The sequence below is a fragment of the Ambystoma mexicanum genome, chromosome 4p (assembly GCF_040938575.1).
Source record: "Ambystoma mexicanum isolate Mex_15411 chromosome 4p, UKY_AmexF1_1, whole genome shotgun sequence".
NCBI lineage: Eukaryota > Metazoa > Chordata > Amphibia > Caudata > Ambystomatidae > Ambystoma > Ambystoma mexicanum.
In genome coordinates this window covers 1,163,623,160-1,163,648,482 of record NC_090927.1, presented here as the reverse complement: position 1 = coordinate 1,163,648,482, position 25,323 = coordinate 1,163,623,160, and the positions used below count along the sequence as shown (strand labels likewise).

The window sequence follows — 25,323 nt, the reverse complement described above, 5'->3', positions numbered from 1 at the left end:
TCCTTTAGATCAGGGGCAGCTTGATTATGCACTCTTCGGCACAGAATCAGTCCTTTATATCAGGGTTTCTCCAGAATTCCCACACACTGGGCCAGATTTCTGTGACCAGCATAGCCACCTAAGGTTCAAAAGAAGCAAGTCCATATTGGTTCAAACAGGAATAGCCAGAGTGGTTAATCCTCAGAAAGGTGTCTCAACTCGGTACCAAGGTTTTCCCCTTCAGGAAAGGGCGGCAGCCCTGCGTGACTGCCCCAAGCAGAGAGTCTCCACTCGGGCTACTGAAATCCTTTATACCACCAGAATACCCCATCTTTTAAAGGCCTTTTGGGGACATGGCCAGCGAATGAGGTGTGAACAAAATATGAATTACTTTGTTTATGCTTTGATATTGCCATATTAAAGGTGTGCTGCATATCTTTGCCCTGAGCACTTATGCCTCAGATGAGGAGCTTCTGCAGGGTCAAAAGTTCAAAACCTGACCAGGCCGACTCATACCATCATCCTTTTAACACTGCAAATTGAGTACCGCACATGTGGGTGGTGATTGATAATTGTAACACCTGTTTACCAAAGTGCCCTGGGACCGCTAGCTGTGTTATGCGCCGTTGTACAAAAGTATAGACTGAAGAAGCGGAATGGCGATGAATCTAATACATTTACTAAATAATTCCTTATTCAATTTTTCACCATATCTTTAAAAGCCGCCATAGCTGGCTATCTGAAATGTTGGACATACATGTGACAAAACAACACACAATTAAGACAATTAAATCAGTTTAAAAGTCATCATAATGTTCATACATGTAACTAGTCATGAAGTGCAATGTGAAAATGTGCAATAATTCTAATCCTGTATTCCACCACAATCCGTCCCATCGTATGTGTGATGAAATACACTCAGTGCAATGCTCATACAAACAATTATTGAAAAACATTCTATAGAAAACCCTAGGCCCAAATTCTAAAGGTATACAAAATTGCTCATGGATTTGGAAACAACCATCATCACAAATGGAACACAACCAAAAGTCTACTAGGAGAGACAGCTGAAAGACTGTCTTCAAAAAATGCGCTTTTCCGAAGGGTAGAAAGATATACCTAGTTTCAACAACTGTTGTTTTCTTCAGGGCAGCTGTATCCATTTCTAAACAGAAAGGAAGTGTACAATATTGAATAGAACTGTTATACTCTTCAAAAGTCATTTAATTTCGCATAAAGCATGTAAACCAACATAATACTTCATTACTAAACTTACACTTAACCAAGTATTTTCGTATAGGCAAGTATAAGTGTCGGTTCTTTGTCCCATGATCCACCAACACCTAAAACAAACCAAAAAGCAGGACACACCCATTAGTGGTGTAGTCTCACACGGCCTGGTGCAAACATCAAACTGTGGTATTTAATTAAAAGCAAAAACTGCTGGGGGAAAGCATCAAATGGAATGTGTTCTCCTCCTGCGCCGTCATTCAAAACACCAAATATTATTGTCGGTTTATTTTATAGTGTCTGTCCTGGATTTAGGGGAGTTAATGGCTAGCAGACTTTGATTCCTTAATGTCTTCAAACCCTCATGAGATGCATTTCTGATTGCTTTCCCCTGCCGATGAGTTTCTGCAAGTTGTGGCCTGATGACTCGTGCACCATCCATTTGGTTTCCCTTACTAGCGAGGCATAGAAGCCTCTGCCCATTTGTTTTGCCTCTCTGGGGTGGGGTGGGGCAGCCGGCAGCTGCCTTTAGGTCCTGTCATTACAATCTTGCTTCTTTCACAGCATATTTCTTCTGCAAGGAATACAAATGCCAAATATTTCCTTTAACCATAATATGTGTTACCCTCTACTTCGCTGCTATCACTGGATGCACAAGCTCCGAAATAGCAATGTACATTTGATTATTTTACCAACACCCTGTGGAAAGCCACCTGCGAGCTACAAGTTCCTTGAGTAAAGGGAGAGCCCTTGAGGTAGCTCACTGCTGCCAACAGCAGCTTGGATAATAAATATTGCTCCTGGTTGGGTGGTGAGCTTGGTGGGTGTTAGAAAAGATGTTCCTTTCCCTCATAGACTTCAGGGGGACGTACTATTGTATTGCTATTGTTTGCATCCTGAACAGACATTTTGGCAGTAGGTGCTTTTGCTCGCTTTTTATGGGGGAGACTGATCAGTCCCTAACACTGCCATTACTGGGAGACCTTGCCCAACCAGTGTTGCTTTTAACGTTGCTTACCTATAGCTTTACTGTTTTAAAGGTAAAGTGTGTGTGTGTTCTGTTAGCAGAACCCTCCCCCCAATAGTGAATGTCTAATTGCATATAGTAGTAGTTGTGTGACAATGCTTACCATATGTTTTAATTGCTTAGGGAGTATTCAAAGGCCTAATAAATAATTGTATATTTGTGTACATCTTCTGTCTAATTTCATTTCTAATAGTGCTCTGTTTGTGTCACATTATAGACCTAGATCACTCTCACACCCTGCTCATTCTAAGCCGTACCGCTCAGCTACACGCCTTAATTGGGTTTGGCTAGACATCAGTGTTTTCTCCTATTTGCAGGAATATGGTTGCCTTTTGGAATCCACCCCCAGGATTGATTCTGAAAATCCATCTTTACAGTCGGTAAAGGCCCGCTAACCAAATTTGGTGGGTCTGAGCAAAGAGAGTGTCCCATGAGGGCTTAGGCTATTAGCCCGCCTCTCCTCTGGGTACATATATTTCTGAGGCATGTGGATCTGCTTGGAATCCCATGATGTGCATAGGCTGATATCTAGTGGTAGGTACAGAGTATTGCATTCTTGCTTTCGAGTTTCAAAAAGGGACATGGACAGTGCATGCTTGTAATAATAACCCTGTGTGACATGTATCGTACCTATGATCCTTCACACATCGCGGCCTCACCCGGCAACTACCGTCTGAAGCCTCCAGGAACATCTCCTTCTCAACAGCCAGTTGTGGCCTTCACCAGTCTTAAGCCGTGCAGTAAGGAAAGTAGAAAAGGAAAAGTTCCAGAGGATTCTTCAATTACAAGTAAGATGCTTTTGTGGGTCAAAACGGTTTCAGGGACCTTAGTAAAGGCTCCCTATGGGCACACAAAAGTTAGGCCTGGGCGAACGGTATTGTTAAACACCCAAACACCAGAGTCAGCACTCCAGTAGCTAAGGAGCAACAGAATGACTTGAGGAATGTACTAACACGTGTCCCAAAATACCTGAGGAGTTGTGAAGAAGATGCAGCTGGATTCTTTCTCGGTGCATCAGCGATGAACCCGGTCTCCTGTTTCTTGGTGATGAAAGGAGGGACTCTGGAAGGGATGTCGCAGCAGCAGTCGGGAGAAAGGACTCGCAGCAAAAGATTCTTTGTGCTCCAATGTCAGTTTGCAGTTTTGGTGCCTTTTCACAGGCTCTAAAGATTAACATTTAACACCTGGACAATTCTGCTTGATTGTTCGGTCCTGCACTCTGGTGAGGGGACTTTGAGGAGGAGGATATTATCTCTGGAGGTCCAACTGGAGCTCACCAAAGTTCTGGAAGAATTCATTCATGGAAAGACGATGCCCTGCAATATGGTTGGAGGTCCCGGGTATTGGCAGTTTGCATCCCATGAAGGTCTCAGCACATCGAGGAATTGCTCATCTTGCAGGTCGTCTTATGGCTAGTTAGTCCCACCACCCAAAGAGGAGAAGTTGTCCTATCCGGAGCTCCTCTGTTGATTTGAAAATGGGGTCAGGACAGCAGTGGTCTCTTCGCAGTTGCTGCTGGCGCCTGTGGTCATCTTCTTCTTCGGTTCTTCTGTTCCAGTTGTTGACTTGTCTTCTGCCTCAGGATCTTTGGCTTTTATCATACTGGAGCATCAGCATCCTACACAAATGGTTCCCGCTGAAGACAAAATTCAAACCAGGACCTCCTCCCACCCGAATGGTAGAAGAAGAACGAAGAAAGGCAAGCACACAAGAAATGGCGATAAAAGAAAGAAGTCGCCATTTTGGGTCAATGGTGGCCCTTCTATGTATAACCGCAACTGTGGAGACAGCCTGTGGGCACAAATTTCACAAATATCAGTAGAACACGTCCACTGCCACCAGCCAAAAGTGTATGCTTGTCACTGTAACATAAATGTTGGTGTGGTGTGTGCTGATCTCACAAAAAGGAAAAGCTAAGAATGATAAAAGGTATCCCTCTAACCTTGAGAACAGTAGTTGCTTAGGAAAATAAAAGAATATAGAAAGGAGTGCCCAAAGGGCTCACAGCAACACTGCACAAAAGGTGCTGTGTGGTGCAAAAGTGAAACTCAGATGGCTTAAAAAAGTAAGGAGGAAAGCAAGACTCCATAAATCAAAGTAAAAACACAATGAACAGAGTTTCCATGGTCAGAGCAGGAGTGATTGGTGGGAAACGGCCATGCTCATTCAGGAGAACAAGAAAAAGGTCAGGAGTCCACCAAAAAGTGCTGGGGGACGGGGGGGGGAATCTCACAGGTAGAGAGGATTTAGAATAAAAATGAAAAATCTCCCCAACAAACCACCATTCAGACTTTAGTGTGGTGAACATATGATATGATATGATATGATATGGTATTTGTAACGCGCCTATACACAAGTGTTTCAAGGCGCGACGAGGCAGGGGAGGGAGGGAAACAAGGGGAAGACAGACAAACGATCCTACTAGGCCAGGTGTCATTCAGATCGCGCAAGTGCAGAGGTAAGGGGAAAAGGAGAAAGTGCAGGGGGAGGAGGTGGGGGGGAAAGTGCAGTACAAGGTAAGTAGCGTAATAAAATAATAAATAATAAATAAAAGGGCCAGCTGGTGGCAAGTGCGAGGTAAGTGCAGAGCAAGTGCTGGGAAGGGGGCTGTAGGGATACAGTGACAGTCCCACAGTGCAGGGGGAGCCAGGGAGGCAGTGCAAGTGGAGAGTGGCAGGGCCCTGGACCGAGGTCACTGAGAGTGGCCCAGATGCAGGTTTAGAGCAGAATTCAGTGGGGAGTTAAGCAGGTTTAGCAGGGGAGAGGGAGAGAGAAGGCAGAAGCGAAGAGGAAGGTTTTGAGGTGCTTCCGGAACCGGAGATGGTTCTCCTCGAGTTTCAGGGAGGCAGGAAGGCTGTTCCAGAGGGAGGACCCTGCTGCGGAGAGAGATCTACCCCCAGCTCGTTGCTTCGAGAAGCGGCTGACCATGAGGGAGTTGGAGACGGATGAGCGAAGGGCTCGTGAAGGAAGATATTTAGGAAGAGAGAGTTGAAGGTATTTAGGCCCCAAGCCCCAGAAGGCCTTGTGGACAATGCAGAGGGTTTTGAACTTAATCCTCGCAGCCACTGGGAGCCAGTGAAGAGATTTCAGTCCTGGAATGTTAGATAAAGAGTATTGGTCTACCCATATACTGATGTTTAGATCTCTGGTCTACACTGCACATATCCTCAGGGATCCTTTTCTTATCTTGCATGCTGGCAGTACTGGTAGAAGCCACTCATTATTCATTCGGCTCAATAATGCTACTATATGTCACTACTATAGTATTGCAAGTTGACGCGCACAGGAGGTTAGTGAAGTTAATTATACAAGATGAAAGCGAATGCTCTCCTGATAACTCTACCAGCACAGTACAGCTGACATATCCAGAACACTGAGGACAAATGTTTTGCCCTGGAACCCAATGACATAGAGGGCTTCTAAGTGCACATTACAACAGAGAGCAAAGTCTGCCTCGCACATAAAATGCATTGCATGCTCTATGGCCACGATGTGATGAAGTCTTTGTAACTTTCAAATCTATTGCTTTGTACGGTGCAGCATATTTTCAGTTAGTCCAATAAAAGGTCACAGAACTTGAATCTTGTGCGATTGTAAAGTGGACTAACATGACATCAAACCTTTCTTTCTACACAGATTGCTCATATAAATGTTGTTTGTTGTAAAATAACTCATTCTTAGACAAACAAAAAACCAAATGACAGTACAGCAGTTGCAAGTAAAATGCCAAGATACTTCTCATTGTCAAATGATCAGAGGCAGAGTGTTTGCAAGGTATTCTGCGCATCTGTCGGCATTGCTATATGTATTGTGCTGAGCATTGGATTTCAGCTTCGTTATCCTGTTATTTCATGCAGTAGCTGTGTTTACTACACCAGCAGTTATTTCTGTTTCTGTATGTTGGTTTGGACACAAATGATTCTGCATTTATTGTCAAAGAATAGCTATAACTGTTTCATGCATTGCTTTCCTCTAGCTGACCGATGATGAGCACGACTTCTCTGACAGAGAGGGAGACATAGATGAATCGACAGATCTTTCAGATATGCGCTGGCATAACAAGTCTCCCAGTAACCTCCTCTCTCCCCTGCCTTCCACCAACCACTCACTGTCACTTCCACACCCTGCTCGGAATGAGCGCTCAGGACGGGATACCCCAGCAAGTGTAGACTCCATTCCCTTGGAGTGGGATCACGACTATGACCTCAGCCGTGACCTGGAGACTGCTGTGTCAAGAGCACTGCAGTCAGAAGAAGAAGGACAAGAAGAGAAAGAGTTTTACCTCAGGGGTGCTGCTGGCATGACAGGTAAGACTCACATTCCCGGGGTGACCTTATCATTCCTTATCAGTCTAATGTCAGAACATATGCATGAGATCACTTCAGTTAGTTCTTTCAGTTGTGCGGCACTACAGTTATTGAATGCTGCACTTTGTAACAGATGTCAACCATCTTGCAGATATTCATGAAAATGGTCAAAAAAATGTGTCAATATGATGGACTATGAATCTGACTAACAGTGTACATCTATCCCCTGCTTTCCAGCGTAGAACTTACTTAAGAAAATGAATAGTGTGTGTGTGTGTGTGTGTGTGTGCGTGTGCGTGAGTGAGTGTGAGAGAGAGAGAGAGAGAGAGAGAGAACGAGAACATCATGCGGAACGTGGCACTATGCTATGCCTCCTTTTGATGTCATGTATCCCCTCAGCAGCAGAAGCCCAGCTTTTGAAATACTCTAGTAAGTAACATATCAAGTGTAGTGTGCACTCTTCCAAGGCTGAGCTGGCCCATTTAATATCTGCCCAGCCTGAAAATCACTGACAAACGACCACAAAAAAATACCTTCCTAAAACCAGTATGAACCAACCTGGTAGGGATACCTTTCAATCCCGGACCAGACTGGGAGGCAGACACACAGCCAAATTCTGAACACTATCACAGAGTCCAACCCTGAATGCCTCTTCATTAAATAGTTGGAATGTCTGACTAGACTTTTCCCTCGCTGCGACCTTCTTAGCAAATATCTCACAGTAAATTACATTCAAAGACTTTCTATCTAATGCCGGCCAATTGACATTGCATGCATCAAGGACCAACCTATTATCTAAGCTTGATAACAACTCTGTAACCCCCGCCACATGAGGATCAGCAATCAGAACCTCTGCCACTCAACAATAAACATGAGCCTTCACAGCACCAGCAGACAAGAGAAGACTACTATTTTGTTCTTCTATCTTTGAGCTGCTACTTTTTACTAGATTTATTGTTGCTCTGATCGCCTGATTGTCTGATTGAATTCTGAATTTTAGCCTGTTTTTAATTGTGCTTGTCTAATTTTAGTCATTTACATTGCACTATTAATTGCACTTTGGTGTTCTTATCTTAGTTTTTTCCCTCGCTTCAACCCGTGCGATTTAAAGCAGCTCTCTCTGTCTGCACGCACGTAGCCCCGCTTTAAACTACAAATCCCATCTGCCTGCTCATTGGTTGAAACCCAGCGAGAAACGTTGCTATAGGTATGTCTCTCCACCTGAATGCTGCTTTAACTTCTCCCTCTGTGGGTCGCGATATTAACGCGCCCATTGTCGATAACAGTGTTAATGGGGAGGTTGGACTGGCAAAGGTGACCCTTCCTCCTCTCTCACCGCATTTCACGTAGTGGCATCTGCCCCTTCATATATGCCTGTTATAGCTAGGGATTTCCAAACTTCGCCATCTTTTGAGTCTGGTATTCTGCTAAAGGTGCCTGTCAGGCGGTTGTGTTTTCCGGTTGAAATGCTTAGCTGTCTCCTTTTGAATACGATAACCTAGACATCTGTGCTCTGACAGAAACCTAGGCCCCTCTCTCAATCTCGCCATCTCCAAGGGGTATGCCATGATACGTCAAGATAGACGAGTTGGTCGTGGGGGGTGGAGGGTAGCTCTGATTTTTAATGAATCATTGTCTATCTGGGAAGTCAATAAACAATTAATAGAGGGTATCGAATTTCTGTATATCAAAGCGGGTCTGATTGCAGAATCCACTCTGAATATCTTGTTGCTTTATCGTCCACCCACTGCGTCTGAAAATGTTATCTTAGCACTCACCAATTTTGTGTTACCTATTTTAAAGCCTAATACTCGCTTTGGTGCTCTTGTGTGACTAACTATTGGCTGGGTCATGTGGACGACACCGTAGCGGCTGACCCAAAGCAATCGCGTCTTGATTTAGGACTGAAACAAATAATTTATGACCCTACTCACCTTATGGGTCACACTTTGGATTGGATTTCTGTGATGAATATTATCACGCAAGACATTCAGATATCCCCATGCCCTTGCTCCGATCAGGCTTGTGTACATTTTTCTATCATTGTTGCGTTTCCTGTGAAACTTAAGAATAAGAGCTCTTGTGTCTCACTGGTTAGAAACCTAAAACATTACTTTAGATAAAATCGAACCCCTTTTAGATTGTGCTTTACTCTCCACTGAATGGGCCTCACCGGTAGCTATGTCTCACCATCTGCTAGCTAATTTAGATCGTATCTCTAACATCCTCGACCCCTTCAAGCCAAAAAAACACACCGAGGGAAAAAAAGTAAAGCATGGTTTTTCTGTTGAGCTCCAAAAACTGAAATCTTCAACCACTAAGCTGTTTTACAGCTGGAAAACTAATCCCAGCACAAATTCCTTGGTAGCTTACAAAACAGCCTCCAGAACATATAAATTGGCGATAGCCGATACACATTTATTTTCTCCATAATATCAGAATGCAGAACGCCAAGTCGGAGGCGAAGGAACTATTTAAAATCTTGAGAGGAAGAAAATGCACCCTAGTATCAGGTTCAGTCTTTAATAAAGGACTCTAATTGGTGTCGGCTGTTAAGACGGATTTCTGAACTCTGTCCTGGCGGCGCAGAAGTTCAGAAGGCCAACCTAATTACTTGGAACAGGGTAACCTCTGGACAAGCCAGACCAATCAGGGTAGCGATCGCGGCGGTCAAGACTAGGTCTCAAGAGGGGTGACTGAAAGCCCGCAATGAGCACACAAAGCAAGGACACTTACAAACTACCCCAAGCAGGTGTTATATTAAAATATATACACATTTATTCCAAGGCCTTTGCAGTAATGACCGTAGCGCGAAATCACAATAAAACTCTAGTAAACCAACACATACCAAACCAATACAATATATATACAAATACAAACGAGTCTAAAGCGTTAGATGCACGAAATGTGTAGTCCACCTAGAAGGGGAGGAAAACAGGCAGTGCGAAATAGTGATTAGACCCAGTCCGCCTTCAGAGGCACCTAACTAAAAGGAAGTCCAAGCCCTACGAAGAGTGGAGCCTTGTGCTCAAAAGTACCTGCACACGCTGGTGACAACGGGCAAAAAGGGGAGTCTCTTCGAGGGAATCAGGCAGTTCAGTTTAGTGCACAAATGAAGAAGAACAGAGTTCTGCGACTCAAGCGCAGCCTCCACTGTGGGCAGAAGCAGAGCGCGAGTACGAAAAGGCGTGCTGTTTGACACAGCGGGGAAAAGCTATGGGATCCTGCAGGAGGGTGACCAGTTCCTAGCTATGCTACTCACCGGTCCCCGATGCAAGCAGACCCAGGCTTCTCCACGTCAGTTTCAGTGCTGGCAGGTTCAGGGGAGCAGGGGACGTCTCGTCGTCGTGTAGATTCTGCAGCAGCAGAGTTGAGTTAAAGATGTCCCAAACGAAGTGAACCCGCACAGTTTGTTACCACAGCAGGGCAACGGAGCGGCCCTGTGTATCTCAGCCAAATGTACACTACTCACTTCAGACCTGGGAATGCCAAGTGTACGAATCGTGTGAGAGTGACAAGGACTCGAAATACAACACAACCTGGCGGCGGTTACAGAGCAAGACTCCTGTGTAGGCTGGTCAGTCTGCTGGATGGCCCAGAGACACTTCCGAAGGCTTACGTACAGGAGATGGTGAAGATGGCGAGAATAGCTGTCCACGCTATTCCAAGGGTCGAAGTACCAGTACAGGCCTTTTGGTTCGATCAGAGGTAAAAAAGGGTTTCACAAAGCGACAGCAGTGCAGAGGAGCAGTCCTTCAGTGGGTCACCAGCCATTCCTCAGTTCAGCCTCGTGGTTGCAGGATACTTGGCTCCTGTCTTCCTTTGTTCGTGAGAACTCAGGAGATCGACCTGGTAGTGGCGTTTCCAGCCCCCTCTTATCCACGGTTCCCTTCGCGCCAAAACGGAGGGGACCCAATGGGAGATCCGCTCATCAACACTCACACCATACGTGGACCTATCACCGACCACGGTGGTCCCAGGCATTCACACCACCCTAGACTCTCTGGCACCCAGGATGTGTATTGGGACCAGACATCCCAGCCCACATCCTGGAGGCACACACAAGGCCTGTAGAAGCCCGCGAAAGCATCCGTGTTTCGCGGGAAAGTACATGCCCAAATAAGGAAGGCCCTGGGTCGGCTCGACCTGGGGAAGGTGAAGGGAGCAAGACGGTCAGCGGACAGGACAAAGGAGCCTCGTGGACTGGCCATTTTGGGAACCAGGCCACCATTTTGTGCTAAGCGCGAGAAACGTGCTTAAAACGCCAAAAGGAGCTCAAAACACAAGAAATGATCGCTGCCACCATTCCCGTCCGTGATTCACTTGCACCGATCAGTTACAATCCAAAAAGAGTACCTAGGGCCTGTAGAAGGCTAGAGACCCAAGAGAGCAGTAACTTAGCTTACAGTGCCCTCTTGTGTCATGTTGCACAAAAGCCGCAACATGATAAAGAAACTACGGAAAACAGCGTTTCCCGGTACTGACTGTTTTAAGGGCATGTCAGTTTCCCCGTACGTAAGAATGGAGCGAAAGCCCAGAGGAGTGCGGCAGAAGGCTGCACTTCTCTGGCAAAGTCTAGATCATGGTGAAAACAACAGCAAAAAGTTTAGGGGTTGCCACATGGAAGGAAAATTACCCACAATTAAGAAATCTTTCCTAACATCTGCTCTTCCAAAAATCAATGCAACATAAGCTAACAGGCATAAGAGAGGATATTATCGTCAAAAAAGCTCACCTCTCTCCAACTTTGAGTGCTACTGGGTCTGTACCCTTTGTTAGAAATCCCTCCATTCCGCAATTTAACTTCCTCCCGATTTCGGTTGATGAACTGAAGAAGGTGGTGGAGCACCTTAAGGTGACAAAATGTTTGGGTGACCCATGTTCATCCTTAATTATTACGTCTTGTCCTCCTGGAGTCCATCTGCAAATTTGTTAACTCCTCCTTAACTGAGGGACTTGTTCCAGACAATTTTAAACAGGCATGGATCACCCCCATATTAAAAAAAAACACCTTGTTTAGCAATAGATAACCCTCTTAATTATAGGCCAATCACAAACACGCCTTTTCTTTTGAAGATTCTAGATTGGGTCTCCCTCTCTTCTAATCTCTATGGACCAGTCCGCGGCATTCGATTTCATCGACCATTCCATTTTGGTCTCCAGAATGGTTGAAGTGGCTAATTTTTAACCGGCGGCAGCGCAATGGATCAATTTGTTTCTGATAAATAGGCAAAGTAGGGTATTTTTCGAGGACGCAGTGGCTTCCCCCATTCCAGTGACCTACCGGGTCCCACAGGGTGCTAGTACCTCCCCATGTATTTATAACATCTTCATGGCCCCCTTCTTTGTGTTTTTTGGAACAGGAGCGGTCATGTTCTCCAACTATGCTGATGATACCCAGTGTGTTATCTCTCTGACAGGTATCCACTCTCAGGATGAATATGAACTTAATAGAGTATTCTCCATGATTGAGAATTGGATGATGAGCAACAACTTAGCCTTAAATAGAGGGAAAATAGAGTTAATGATAGTGGGCACCTCAGCGATGTTGGCAAAGCTGGACCCCGCTTACAAGAGTTTTCTCCTGGGGGCGGTGAAAATTGCCCTGCTACCAAAAGTAAAAATCCTTGGTGTGGTCCTTGACCAGCTGCTGAATATGAAGGCACATGTCAGTGGTACGGTTTCAGCCGCTGTATACTGAAACTTTTAGTGCACATTAGACCATTCATATCCCGGGCTAACGCTGAAGCTATTACGAGAGCCATTATCGGGGCCAAAATTGACTACTGTAGCAGTCTCCTGATAGAAATTGGCAAAGTAGATAACAATATACTGCACGTTGTCCAAAATCGAGCAGTTAGAGTGGTTAAGGCCCTCGCCCGCCGGAATCATGTCTCCGAAGCCAGACGCTCATTGCACTGGCTACCATTTGAGGCATGGGCCAGGTTTAGACTCCTAATCATTACATTTAAATGCTGATGCCTGCCTATCTGCATGACCTCATCTCCAAGAAAGTTAACAGAAGGAATCTCAGGTCAAGCCATCAGAATTACCTCTCTACTCCTAAACGTAGAATGAAGCGGGTAGAGAGGGGAGCCTTTTACATAGCTGCTCCTCTGTCATGGAATCTGCTGCCAGCCACTTTGTGAGGTCAGCCCTCCTTTGCGGCCTTCAAGAAATCACTGAAGACGCTGCTATTTTCATAATCTGCTTCCTTTGTCTATTCTTGAACTTCTGTGCGCTTCCGGCGACGTGGTCATTTTGAATCTGTGTTTCGTGTGTTGTTTCTGTCTTTATCCGCGCCCTCATGCCCAAGGATCCATGGCTGCGCATTACAAATATTTTAACATAACATGACATACCAGGCACTGGCAGATTTCTAATTGCCTGGATGGTCATGTCCTTCCAAAACAGTGACTTCAGAACAGAGCTACTCTTTCATCACTAACCCGTGCCCTGCTTATCCAGTGTTCATCCTGCACACCCAAAATCCAAATCTACATCTACAAGCCGAGGGTTCTTGCTCATCTCAGGTATGATGCTGGATGCCCAGATCAAATCACCTGTCGTTGCCTACCACATGTACTTTGTTTCTGCTTTTTCTGAAGTCTGATTTGTTCATTCCCTACATGAGCAAACAATATTAGGCAGAATTTACCAAACTCCTAACTTAATATTGCTAGCCACTTGTAATCCAATCTCCCTTCTTCGCGCCATCCAGGATGAAAAGGTGAGATTGTGATTTAGTTTGTGTTTTCCCCCCAGCAAGAATTACCCTGGCACGACAGTGGTTTCCCTTGAGCTCTTGACTCAATCTTCAAGTTAACTCCCACATCCACGGAAATCCCCTGAATACCTTACAATTCAATTAAAATTAATTAATTCAAATGTTTTTCCAATTGACATGGACACTATCTATGTAACAGTATTTTATTTTGCAAATTATTATGTCAACCCTTTTGGTTATCTTGTTCATGATATACAGTCCTTCTAAAGGGTTTACATAAGAATGTACACTATTCCAGTGTTAAATTCAGATTTCTTTCCAAAACTGTTGCAGTACAGCACTTTATGTTTTGGTGTTTTGAAACAAACTTGTGAGTCAATCTGTAATTTTGGATCCTAAAAGGTGAACTCACTTTAGATTGTCGTCATGGTTGCTTGTAAAAAATATGTGTTTTACTTTTCCAGTGGCTACGTTTCCTTCACTGGGTGATCTCAGTATCGTTTGGCTGCATGTATAGTCTTTGCTTTTCTCTTATACCTTTCCTGGATGCTTTAGATGCCTAGTTTTTAGTTGGCCACTGGGAACCTACTTGTCAGCCTAAAAATGGCACACCCGGTTAGGTAAGGAACCGTGCGCATCCGATCTAGTGCACCTCTTCTTCCTTCACAAGGTGTCCCGCCATTTTGTCTCTACCCAATTTGGAGTTTCTCCTCTGTTCTGCTTATGAAGCAAGCTTTGTTTGACCTATGGTTTACAGAGTGCAGGATTTACACAAATGAGTTCCTGGCTGCTGACTTTCGCTGTGAATGCTGCCGATGTTTGGAAAATGTAAATGTCTCTACCGATGCCAGATTTGCACAGGGGACAGTCTTTGAAATGTCGTTTGAAGCTCATGCGAAAGAGTCTGCCCGTACCAGATCAGCATGTAGTCTTTGTTCCAACTCTTAAATCACTGAAGTAGTAACTGGCCTTGTACAGTTTGTTTAATTGAAGCATTTAAAGGCTACTTGTGTGTGCCAATTGAGTTGGTCCGACATTTGCATATGCTCATTTTCAAGCTACATTGCCCTGTAGTGCAGGATCCCTGCTTTGCCTTTTAATAATGCTTCTGAAAGGTGGGCAATGCAGACTACAAATATCCCACCATTCAAGCTGGGTGTTGTGTGAAAAATGCATTTTCACCTCCCATGTATTAAAGATGGGCTCTGATGGCCCAGAACACCAAATACAATCATAAACACAGTGTAACAAAAAAACACTGCAAAAACATATTGAAGACTGCACATGTTTTCATCAAAGCGGTACACACATTGTACATCCATTTGAACACACGAAGAAGCAAAGGCTTATGTTTGCAGCCTTCGAATGTCTCTCCAGCCGTGCTTTGATGCCCTTTCTGGCTAATCCTGCAGATAGATATGCTCAATGCATAGCTCTGAAAATATCCATTGAGTATCATTGACCTTTATTGATATTGTGTTCTTCTTTGGAATTGCGTCTGTGCTGAACTGTTATGCAGTTGTTGCATAGTTAGGTTCTTTGCCAAATGCAAGGCATTTGTTTGCCACAGAATGTTAGTTATTTCTCTGGCACTGGTTTTGAGTTAACCCCTTCTGAAGCTGTCTGAGGTCATTTTAGAGTTCTTGACGCCACCTGAGGAGAGTGGAATTCATTATGTTTCTAATTTCTAGCCCCTCTACTGACTAATCATATGTTTTGCTTGACAGTAGCCACTTGTATGTGTACACTGCAAGCTGTTTTCTGAAGATTGGTTTCTCATTACACACTTGCTTGTAGGGCTTGTCGATTTAGGATTGGATCATTCCAACTTTAAGAATCCAACAATTCTTTTCAAGTTTATATTCCTGCTTGACTGCCACCATCTTGAATCTCCCACTGTCATATGGGAGGTATACCAAGAAATAGGACTGAAGCCAACATGAATTCAAAGATGTTTGGTGTTTAGACATATGTATGTGTCCTTTAGGTTCATAGTGCCAGCCCAAGATGCTCTCATTGCCACGCATCAACCTATTTGCTCACGTCTTTCAAGACATTTGAAAGATTGGGTCCAGTTTATGTGCTGAACATTTCCACATCCAGTTCTGATATCAACAGCTCTTCCACTTTTAATTACTCAGGGTTGATTGAACATTCCTGACATGAAGGTTAATTGTCTTCGATGACCAGCATCCAATATGGCAACATTCCCTGACACTAGGAATTAAATAAAATCCCTGATAATGTGTGGACTGGATTGCTTGCTCCATCCAAACAATACTTAAGCAACATAGTCTGAAAAGTGCAGTATCGATTGTATGTCAATTAATCAATCAGTAAGCAGTTCTTACCTATGAAATGACATCAGATGAACGTAAACCCTTGACCCACTGTAACCCCTCTGGACTTGTGCCATAAAAGTAATGGTAAGGCCAAACAGAGGTCACTCTCCTTCGCTCTGCTATTACCCCTCTCTGTTTCCTCTTGCCCCTCCTTACCCCTCCTCTGTCCTCATTGTCTGCTTCCTTATCTTCCTTCACCCCTCTTGTGGACGCTGACATTTCTGCTTTGCTGGATAAAGTACACCCTACCTCTGCTCCTCTTGATCCCCCTCCGTCTTCTCTTAAAGGCTATCCTTTTCTCTTTCCTTTTCTAACTACTTTGTTCAATAATTCTCTTTCTAACTCTGTTTCACCTTCTTTCTTTAAACATGCAACCATTCTTCCTATTCTGAAAGACCTTCCCTACACTCTTCTCTTTCATCTAACTACTGTCTTATTTCTCTCCTTCCTTATTTGTCTAAACTTTTGGAGTGTACCGCTTATTCTCAAGTGTCTTCCTTTATTACCTCTAATTCTTTGCTTCCCTGTTTCCAATCTAGTTTTCGTCCCCACCATTCTACAGAAACTGCTCTTTTGTTGGTGTGCAATTCTTTACTATCTGCTCGCTGCGCTAAGCACTCTTAATACTTCCTGATGTTAGCGTCGTTTGACACTGTTGATCACCTTCTTCTGCTTTCCTCCCTTGGATTTTCTGGTTCTGCCTTCAACTGGTTTAAACGTGCTAATCTAATCACACTTACTCTGTCTCCTGGTCTGGCCGCACTTCTCCAACCATGCCCCTTCGCTATAGTGTTCCCCATGGTTCTGTTTTCGGTCTCCTTCTTTTTTCTCTCTATACTTGTCCTCTTTAGCCTATCATCTCTTCCTTTGGTATCTCACACCACTTATATGCTGACAATACTCAACTCTTTCTGTCATTTTCCTGTTTCTCGTCTTTGAGTCATTTAAAAATGTCTTCTTGCTTATTGGCAATGCAATCCTGGATGGCTGATCATTTTCTAGTCTTAAATTCTACTAAAAGTGAAGTTCCCTTCTTCCCTACACCTACGATTCCTCCGCCACTTCCACCCGTCTCAACCTATTTTTCATCCTCCCCGTTACCTATTTCCTCTGCTGCTCAAAATCTTGGTGCCTACCTGGATTCTTCATTAACCTTCGCACATCACATCTCTTCTATGTCAGGCTCCTGTCCTGCATATCTTTACAACATTCGTAAAGCTTGGCCCTGTCTTTCATTTCACCCCACTAAACTGCTTGTATCTTCGCTCATTTTCTCACGTCTCTTCTTTGCTCTTCTCTCCTCTTTGACCTTTCTGTTTTGAGTCCTTTTCAATCTATTTGTCACTCTTCTATTCGTTTACTTTGTCTCTGTCTTCTAGCGATTCTATTTCTCCTGTTCTTTCTTCTTAGCATTGGCTTCCTTTCCACTCTCACCTTAAATTTAATGTTCTCTGTTTAATTTTCAAATCACTTCATAAACTTTCCCCACCTTATCTGTCTTCTCTTGTGTCTTTCTAGTCCCCTGCTCGATCTCTTCACTCAAACTCCCAATTTATTCTCACTGTTCCCCGCCCACCTTGTGCACAGTCATAGTTGCATTCTTTTACTGTGTTGGCTCCACTGCACTGGAACGCACTTCTGCTTCAGATACGTTCCCTTTCTTCTTACCCTCTTTTCCATTACTCACCTTAAACAACACCTGTCTTTGACGTAATTAGTTCATTTTGCTTTTTCTCCATTGTTCAGACTGTACCGTTCTTAATTTGTATGGCGTTTTTAGTGTAAAACGCTTCATAAACACAAATAAATCCGAAGTCCTTGGTCCGCTAAAACAACATTCCCGCGTGTTGTATCCAGTAGCTATTCCAGTGAGCAATCTCAGAAAAACACCCTAATTATCATAAAGATGAGTTATTTACATGTCTCTGAGTGTATTTATGTTTACTGTCAAAGCTCTGAAGAACCTGTTTGCCTTGGACCATGGTAGCCATCCAAATGACAGTTGAGTTTCTACAGCTCTGGGCATGAGCAAAAGATTGAACTATTAACCCCGTAAGTGCCAGGCTATTATGCAAAAAGGACGAGCATACTTGTCCTTGGCACTTAAGGCGAGGTCTGCCGAAACAGGGGCTTGTTTGTTTTGTATTAATTAAAAACATTTATAAAGTGGTCCTGACCCAAGAACAACAGAGCACTGTGCATAGCATAATTCATGAAATAATTAAAAATATCAAAGTTCTAATAATTTAGAAAGATAGTTTGAATAAAAAAGAGTTTTGAAAAGGAAAGTGAAGACAGATATGGATAGTAGTACTAGCATACAAATATATTCTACTATAATAATTTGTTAAATTATGCATTACATACGAAATGAGGCAACATCTAACTTAAAGTTTTTAAAGCTCTTCTAAAATTCGTCACAGCTGGAACAAAACAGGCGTCCGTGGGCAAATCATTTTAGAGTTTTTGGACAGTGGGAGGCTAGTACAATTGGAAAGGGCATCATTTCTAAACAATAATGGTATGTCCTACCATTTTAGATTTTCACTTCGCCTCCAGTTTCGTTGATAGACCTCAGTGATAAAAAGAAAACAATTGATGTATAATTGGCAGTATATATACGTGATTCTATTGCCGGAACAATTGTTTTTTGAATGTGGCATAAAACACACTATTCATTTTAAAATATAGTTGTTCAGGTTTAATCGGCCATCTTCAATGTTGTATCTTCAAGCATGCCTGGGTATGGTTGAGCTGAGTCTACAGGGTTTAATTATTTTAAAAATCAAGTTCATAACTTGCAAAGTTTCTCCTGCACCTGAAGTGAGAGGGCTATGGGTTGATGGAGTGGGAATCTGCCGGGCAGACTGGTCATTCACATTTCCTCCATTGAGTTTCTGGAGCAGGGAGTCTGAGATCATTTACAATTACAGTTTGGAGACTATAATTCCATTATTAGGTTATGATTAATTCCTAATTCCAACCACCTTAGTTTCCTGCTCTTTCAAAAATGCTCTTATTATTTACCAATTTCTGTATGACTTTTTCTGTTCTGACACCCAGTCTGCTAACTCTTTTGGCTCTTTATAAGGCGTTTGGAAATGTCAAAAATCTGGGATGCAAGAGAAAGGAGTTGCTCACCAAGTAAGCACCCTTACTCTTAATTCATTGGATGATTCAAAATACCAATATCTTCCCACCAATTATTAACCCGCCATGGGACTCATTGTTTCTAATCAGAAAACGACATTCTTTTAGATCTTAGGTGCTAATAAGCCACGCAAGTGAGATTGTTTATGTGAGGTTTGTATATTTCCTGTGCTGAGAGGGTAGCTTCGGAATCCAGATCATGTAGCCGTGAGTATAATGACATACATGCCTGGGAACCCTGTGAACCTAGAGAGCCAATATTACTATAATGAGTAATGTATTCTTTATTCTTTACAGATGTAGAGATCCCTGAAAGTCCTGAGGACTATGTAAAATTCACAGAAAAAGCACTGAGAAGCGTGTCTGGTAGGCACCTGGAAGGCTGTCGCATCTAGGTTCCCTTCACACCTGCCCCATTCTAAATCTTTAACAGTATCCTCCTAGTACCCCTCTTTCTTTCACTACTTTGTGCCATGCTCACTCCCCTGGCAGAGCCTGCATGCAGTGGCAGAGCGTGTGTGTGTGTGTGTGTGTGTGTGTGTGTGTGTGTGTGTGTGTCTTCAACCATAATCAAGTGAGTTAAAAGGGTACAATATTTGGATTCTAATAGATGCTATCTTCCCTGCAGATTCTTCATTTTTGAAATACACAGCTGCAAGGCTGATATCTTGGAATTCTTTAATCGTACCCTCATGGTGGCAGGAGCACCCATTCAGGCCTGTTGTGTCATTTGGGTGCCCCATGACAGCCACCGTAGACAAAAAGGTGTCGTGCACCACAATTCCAACAGTTCCTTTTCCGGTGCCACTGATAGCAGAACTTGGGAACGTGCTTGAAATATTTGTCTCGAGTCACTCGTAGTCATGCCAACAAGGTTCTAATAGCCCTCACTGTGGCAGAGGAATCATCGGAGCAGAGAATGTGAGGCACTCCGGATTCTTAAGTGCAGCAGTGGGTGGACGCGGAGGAGCCTGCAGCTGTCCAGCCCCAGTTGTCTTTCTTTAGATGTACTTGTGTTTTTTTTCACTCACTAATGACGATAAAGAACTGAGTGCTACTCATTGTATTGTAGTACCGTTGTACATGTGGCTAGAAAGGTCACAAGGTTTTCCTTAAAACATTACCAGCCGGTTTAGCATCAAAATTATCCAAGTGCTGTGTAACAGAGAATGCAATTCTCCGTAACACAATATTTAGGTGCGTCTTAGCCTCCTTGACAATCTGGCATACTGTTTTAGTATGTTTTCTTTTTGAGTCGCAAGGCAATTTCACATGTGGCTTGTTTGTTCTTTGCTTTCGTTTAACGTACTTTTGGGGTCGTTATGGCTATTCCAGCACTCCCTGTTGGAAAACTGAGTGTAGTGATTACTGTTACCACATGCGGAAACCTGAGCGGTCGACACCCAACCTGGGTTATTTTGCTGCTATGGCAGTAAATCCAATTCAGACAAGCAGAATTAAAAAAAAGACACATGCATTTGAGATGCTCATACCCTCATCCTCTTTGTGACTCCCCCTCCCCCTGCCCCTGCATCGGTTGGTGCACAAGCAAAGGGGTTGTGCTTATGCACTCCTTCAGTGACAGGACAAAATATATTTGCAAGCAAGGGAGAACAAAAGTTTACCACTAAGCGATGGGGTAATTGTTAGGGAGTTTAACTAAAGTCCACCTGTGGTACGACTGTAATAGACTCACTCTTAGGAGTACAGGGCTCCAACTCTTAGGTTTGGCCTGAACGACCCAAAATGTCTGGTAGCAATGGAAAGCAGCCAGGCTTAGTCTAGGAGGGAAAAGGGCTGCAGTTGAGTACAAAGACCTATGAGCACACGTATCGTCAAGGAAACAATACACAGTGTACTATTAAAAACAAATGCTTACTTATTATATATACTAAAACAATGTTAAAATCATGTCCGTTCTGGTAAATTAAAAATAGTTCACACAGATATATATGTATACAATAAATGTTTGCTGTTGCAATACTCAGTTCAGTAGTAGACTTTTAGATGAATTGCAGGTAAGTATCAGAGTAGCTTCAGGTTAGCAAATCATTCATCAACCAACATTTACTGAAACAGCAACTTAGGTTAACTACTTTAGGAAAGCCTTTTCTTTAGACATCCAACCCCATCTGGGGATTGTGTCTCAAAAAGTCAGACAAGGACACTGGGGGGCCAGTGACCCTTGAGCAGCAGAACAAAAGAAGGCAGATGCTGTCAAAGTTTCCAAATAGCAGAAGAAGCGTTTTCGGAAACAAATAAGTAATGGAATTCGATTCAAAGGGCTCAGGGGGTCTGGGTAGGCCACATAGAAGATTTCAGCCTCTCAGACGGATGTCCTAAGGCCTGGGAAAGCACGGTTGGGTTGTCCACCCCAACATGAATCAAGAAGCTCAGGAGGAGTCAACAACACAAACACTGCCTATGTAAGTACCTAGAAATTAGACAGTACCTCCTATGATGAATAACAACGATGTCACTGGTGAGTCCCCAAAGTAAGACAACAGCAACTCTGGTCTCTGGCCTTGGTGGCTTGAGGGAGAACTTTTGGCGGGAGCAGACAGTCAGATTCCGTCACAGGGATGCCCAGCAGACGATCTTCATGGCATCTGGTTGTGGAGGCTCGGCACAGGCTTTGGAGTAGCAACAGTGGTCACCCGACAGACTTTCTTCCTTCTCTTGGTCCTTGACTCTTCTGAGGGGACTTCTACGATTGGGACTGAGTCTCTGTAGGCCCAGACAGATGCCCACAAGTTTGCAGCCGGAACCACCCTTCACGAAATGATGCACCGCAGCAGTGCCAGAGGTCCCATGGCATTCGGGTATTGCAGGCCTGGAAGGTCGCAGCACTTCGTGGGATGGCTCAAACTGTAGTGTCGAACATTGATCTTTTGAGATATTGACTATCTTGCTTACCTGCTACAGGAGGACAGCTCACATTAATTGTTTCTCTTCTCTTGCCACTTTACTGTTACCGTTGTGCTTTGTTTGTTTGAATTGCTTGTAACTGTGTTGCAGGGTAAACTGTTGAAGACATTACTAACAGTGTGCTTATACAAATATGTATGTATATTCTGATCAGAGTGTTTTGTATTGTATAATATTCTTGATTTTTACTTGCATGTCTTTAAGGCCTAATCAATAGAACATTGTTGTACTTCTCTGTGCTGCTTCATTACTTGGCTGTCTTTATCTGTTGTTAACTGTGTGCACACACCAGTCCCACACCTCCTGAAATCTACCTTACTATTCTGCCTATGTTACCTTCTGAGAGTTTGGCTAGACCAAGCGTCCAATACCTTGTTCACCAAATAGGGTGACCTCTCATACCCCTCTCACAGGACTGGTTTTGAAAATTCCTCCTTATAGTTCCCATAAAGTATTTTGTTAGCACCTGCATCTCCATGCACCCTGCACCCTTATTTACGGCTACATTTTGAAGGGTGCTCCCTTACATCTTTACAGTATTTCATGGTACAGGTGTTGCTCTGATGTCCACAATCTATGCTTATTAGATGTCTTCAGTGTCTAAGCTGCTACTTTTGACTCAAGCACATCACGTCTGCTGTGATGTATAGTAAAGTAATATAAGCATCAACATTTCCTTAAAGTAACGCTGACATTGCGCGACTTAACATTTTCTGTCTCTCTCTAAATTAGCAATTCATTCAATTTCATTATCATATCAGTAGCCAACATTTATTTAACATTTCCATTTATTTGCCAAACAGAGTGACAATAGTTTTGACTTCATTAGTCAATAACGATAGTAGATAATGGCTAATTGATCATGAACAATAACAATAAAGAGTGTTTGGCACGCTGGTGTTTACTTTTGTAGCCGGTCGCACTTCCTTAGAGCCTGCTTGATATCTCAACATTATTTATGTAATGGCTCTATGCCACATGGTCCCTTGGTAGTTGTGTAGTGCTTATTCATTATTCTTATTTTACATCTCATCCTAATATTGATTCTGCATCTCAATTTGGTGTCGTTAGCTTGTATTTCTTATTTTGTATGCTTGCTGGGGGCAGTGTACCCCATTGTCACTTTTTAAGACAGCAAACATAGCGTGTCTGCTTCCCTGCGTGTTCCTACATCTTCAGTTGCATGTTTCTCTATGCCTCCCATATACACACCATTATACAACAGGTACAGCGCTGGGTGGTACATACCAGTGGCATGTTTAGGAGGCCTGAGCAGGAGTGGTAGTAGGCCTGCAGATGGTACTGCTGACATTTTAGTTTGTATGAAGAACATTGGGGTCCCACAATAATGGTGAGATATTGAGATTCTGTACAGAGAAGACAAAGAGCGGTGCAGCTAAGAGATGTGAGGCAATGAGTCCAACTATTGAGAGGTGATTGACATTCTTTGCTGCGCCAAACTAGCTCTAGTCCTATTCAGACCTAACTAGACAACGAGCTTGTGTCAATCAGCTCCATTCATTCAAATTATTTGAAACGGCAACTCGATTTAAGAGTCAAACTGGGATTAGAGTGTTTCAAGCAGATCAGAGTGCCTGATGGCTTGCCCTAGGTCCAACCTCTTGCAGCTTTTTCTGTTTTCAGTTCACCTATTTTGGTGCCATGTTCGATTTTATTTAGCTGCATTTTATTTTATTCTGATGTTGGAACTTCATTCAGAAATGAATTGCAAATATCTAACACACTCAAGATCTAGTTTTGCAAAAATTCCTTTTTTTTCTGGGACTATTAGAAATATCTGAAATGTTCTGTGAAGGGGACATCCCGTATCTGAGAGATAATCTCCGCAATGTAGTATTTTATTGGGTTGTCGATTCTCCCTTAATCTGCAGTTAATCCCTCTCAGACCCTGCAGTTTGCAAGTATGACATTTATGGCAGAGCTGACTCAGCCGTTCATCTCTCCAAGGTCAAAAAATTGATTAGCATTAAATTGGGTAATAACACGTGCTATTACAGCGCCTACACGTGGGAGAAACCGGTCATGAAGTGCTATAGAAGAACACAAATCATTATTATTGTTGTTTTGGCTATCACACTGTAAATGTAACCCGGGAATAGGTCCAACCCACTCTGTTGTCTTCTAGAGTTTAAAGGTCTGCCTTCTTGTTGTAGTTACCACCACAGACCTGTTTTGGTTCAAATCTTCACAGCGTGTGCTGTTTGGGAGAATTCTCATTTCTGTGCTAATTCCCTTCAACCTTAGAGACCTCCAGCTCGTTTGCTGGACTTTAGGACTTTTTAATTTTTACCCTGGAGTGAGTGGGACCTATTTCTCACTACCTCGTGTGTTTTTGACCGGAGTTGGATTGTTTCCTTCGGTGGCAGTGGTTTAATTTTCCTACCATTGTGCTTTTCTACCGCAGGCTGAACCCTCAGCTGAGTATAGCACCCATGGGTGACCATTTTGACAAAATTCCCCCAGTCTTCCTTTTTCACCATTTTCTGTTTGTGAGGTCTTTCTTGTGTTGTACTCTGTGTGCTAAGCCAGGTTTGAGCCCTTTGCTCATTTTGCCTTTGGTGGGCCTCAGTTCTGAAACCCGCCTCTGGCTCTGGTGTGCTGGAAGGGCAGGAAGTGAGGGAGGTTCCCGAAACTCCCCTGTCCTTTGTCTCTAGGGATGCCTGAATGCACCAGTCCTGATTGGCTGGGTGGCTGTCCTGACAGCCTAGGCTGTGCAAGAATGGGAGAAACCTGCTTAAAAGGCAAGGGTTTTGGGACTCGCGGCAGAGTCCACCATTGGGAAGAATACCAGACGAAGAAACCTTGAATGAAGCTTGCTGCATCTTCCTGGACCTTTGCATTGCCCGGTGAAGCCTTGCTGCTGTGCTGAAACTCCTTTTTCTGATCAACGAGAAGCTCCGAAAGGGGAGACTTCTTTCCTTGGGTTAGTGGGACCAACTAACCCTGAGGCAAACTCCATTGGACCGTCTTCCCCTACTGGCTGTACTTCTTTGCTGCTGCAGGAACCGAGTGCCAGTGCTGGGAAAGGTTTTGTCTAGACTTCATTGGGAGATTTACGTATACTCACATGCCCTGAGAAACTGTTTAACCTGTTTCCTTCCTTTTAACCTTTCTTTTCTGCAACCTCAGAATCTGCAAAGTGTACCAGTGATATATAAATGCAATTATTGTCCTTGTCAATGAAATCACCTCCGGGTGTAGGAAGTGTGTAACAAAAACATCTCTAAAGAGTATCTACTAAACTTAATCGGATTCTGGAAAAGTATTTCAAAGTATATTTGATTGTTACATATCATGCCCTTTTTAAAGAATGCTTATTTAAAAATTGATTTTAAATAATTATTTATAACTAAAACCTTGAGTGTAAGTGTTACTTGGCTACTTGTGTTTGCGAATTTTATTGCTAGATCTCTAATTTACCCCTCTTGAGATAGGCCTGGCTGCTCAGTCACACTACCAATCTGTGTAGTACAGCCCTATACCAAAAGGTGGGTTACCTAATACCAAGTAGACAAGTGTTGTTTACTCTCACACAGTGTTACTACATCAATTGTTGGCAAACACGTGCTTAATCAGATACACATGTACTTGACCATGGAACTGTGGGGTGGG

At 43.4% G+C, this 25,323-nt stretch overlaps 1 protein-coding gene across 18 annotated transcripts in view; it reads left to right on the top strand.

The window, feature by feature from the left end:
• The window catches only part of SYNE1 (spectrin repeat containing nuclear envelope protein 1), a 1,651,720-nt gene that overhangs the window by 1,531,864 nt on the left and 94,533 nt on the right, over positions 1 to 25,323 (top strand). For 16 of the 18 annotated variants that reach the window (XM_069606781.1, XM_069606782.1, XM_069606785.1 and 13 more), the window contains one exon: positions 6,213 to 6,543. In XM_069606781.1, coding sequence (XP_069462882.1) covers positions 6,213 to 6,543 — 331 coding nt within the window. Of the gene's footprint in view, positions 1 to 6,212; positions 6,544 to 19,059; positions 19,129 to 25,323 lie in introns of all 18 variants that reach the window. The other 2 variants (XM_069606796.1, XM_069606797.1) reach the window with 1 other exon arrangement.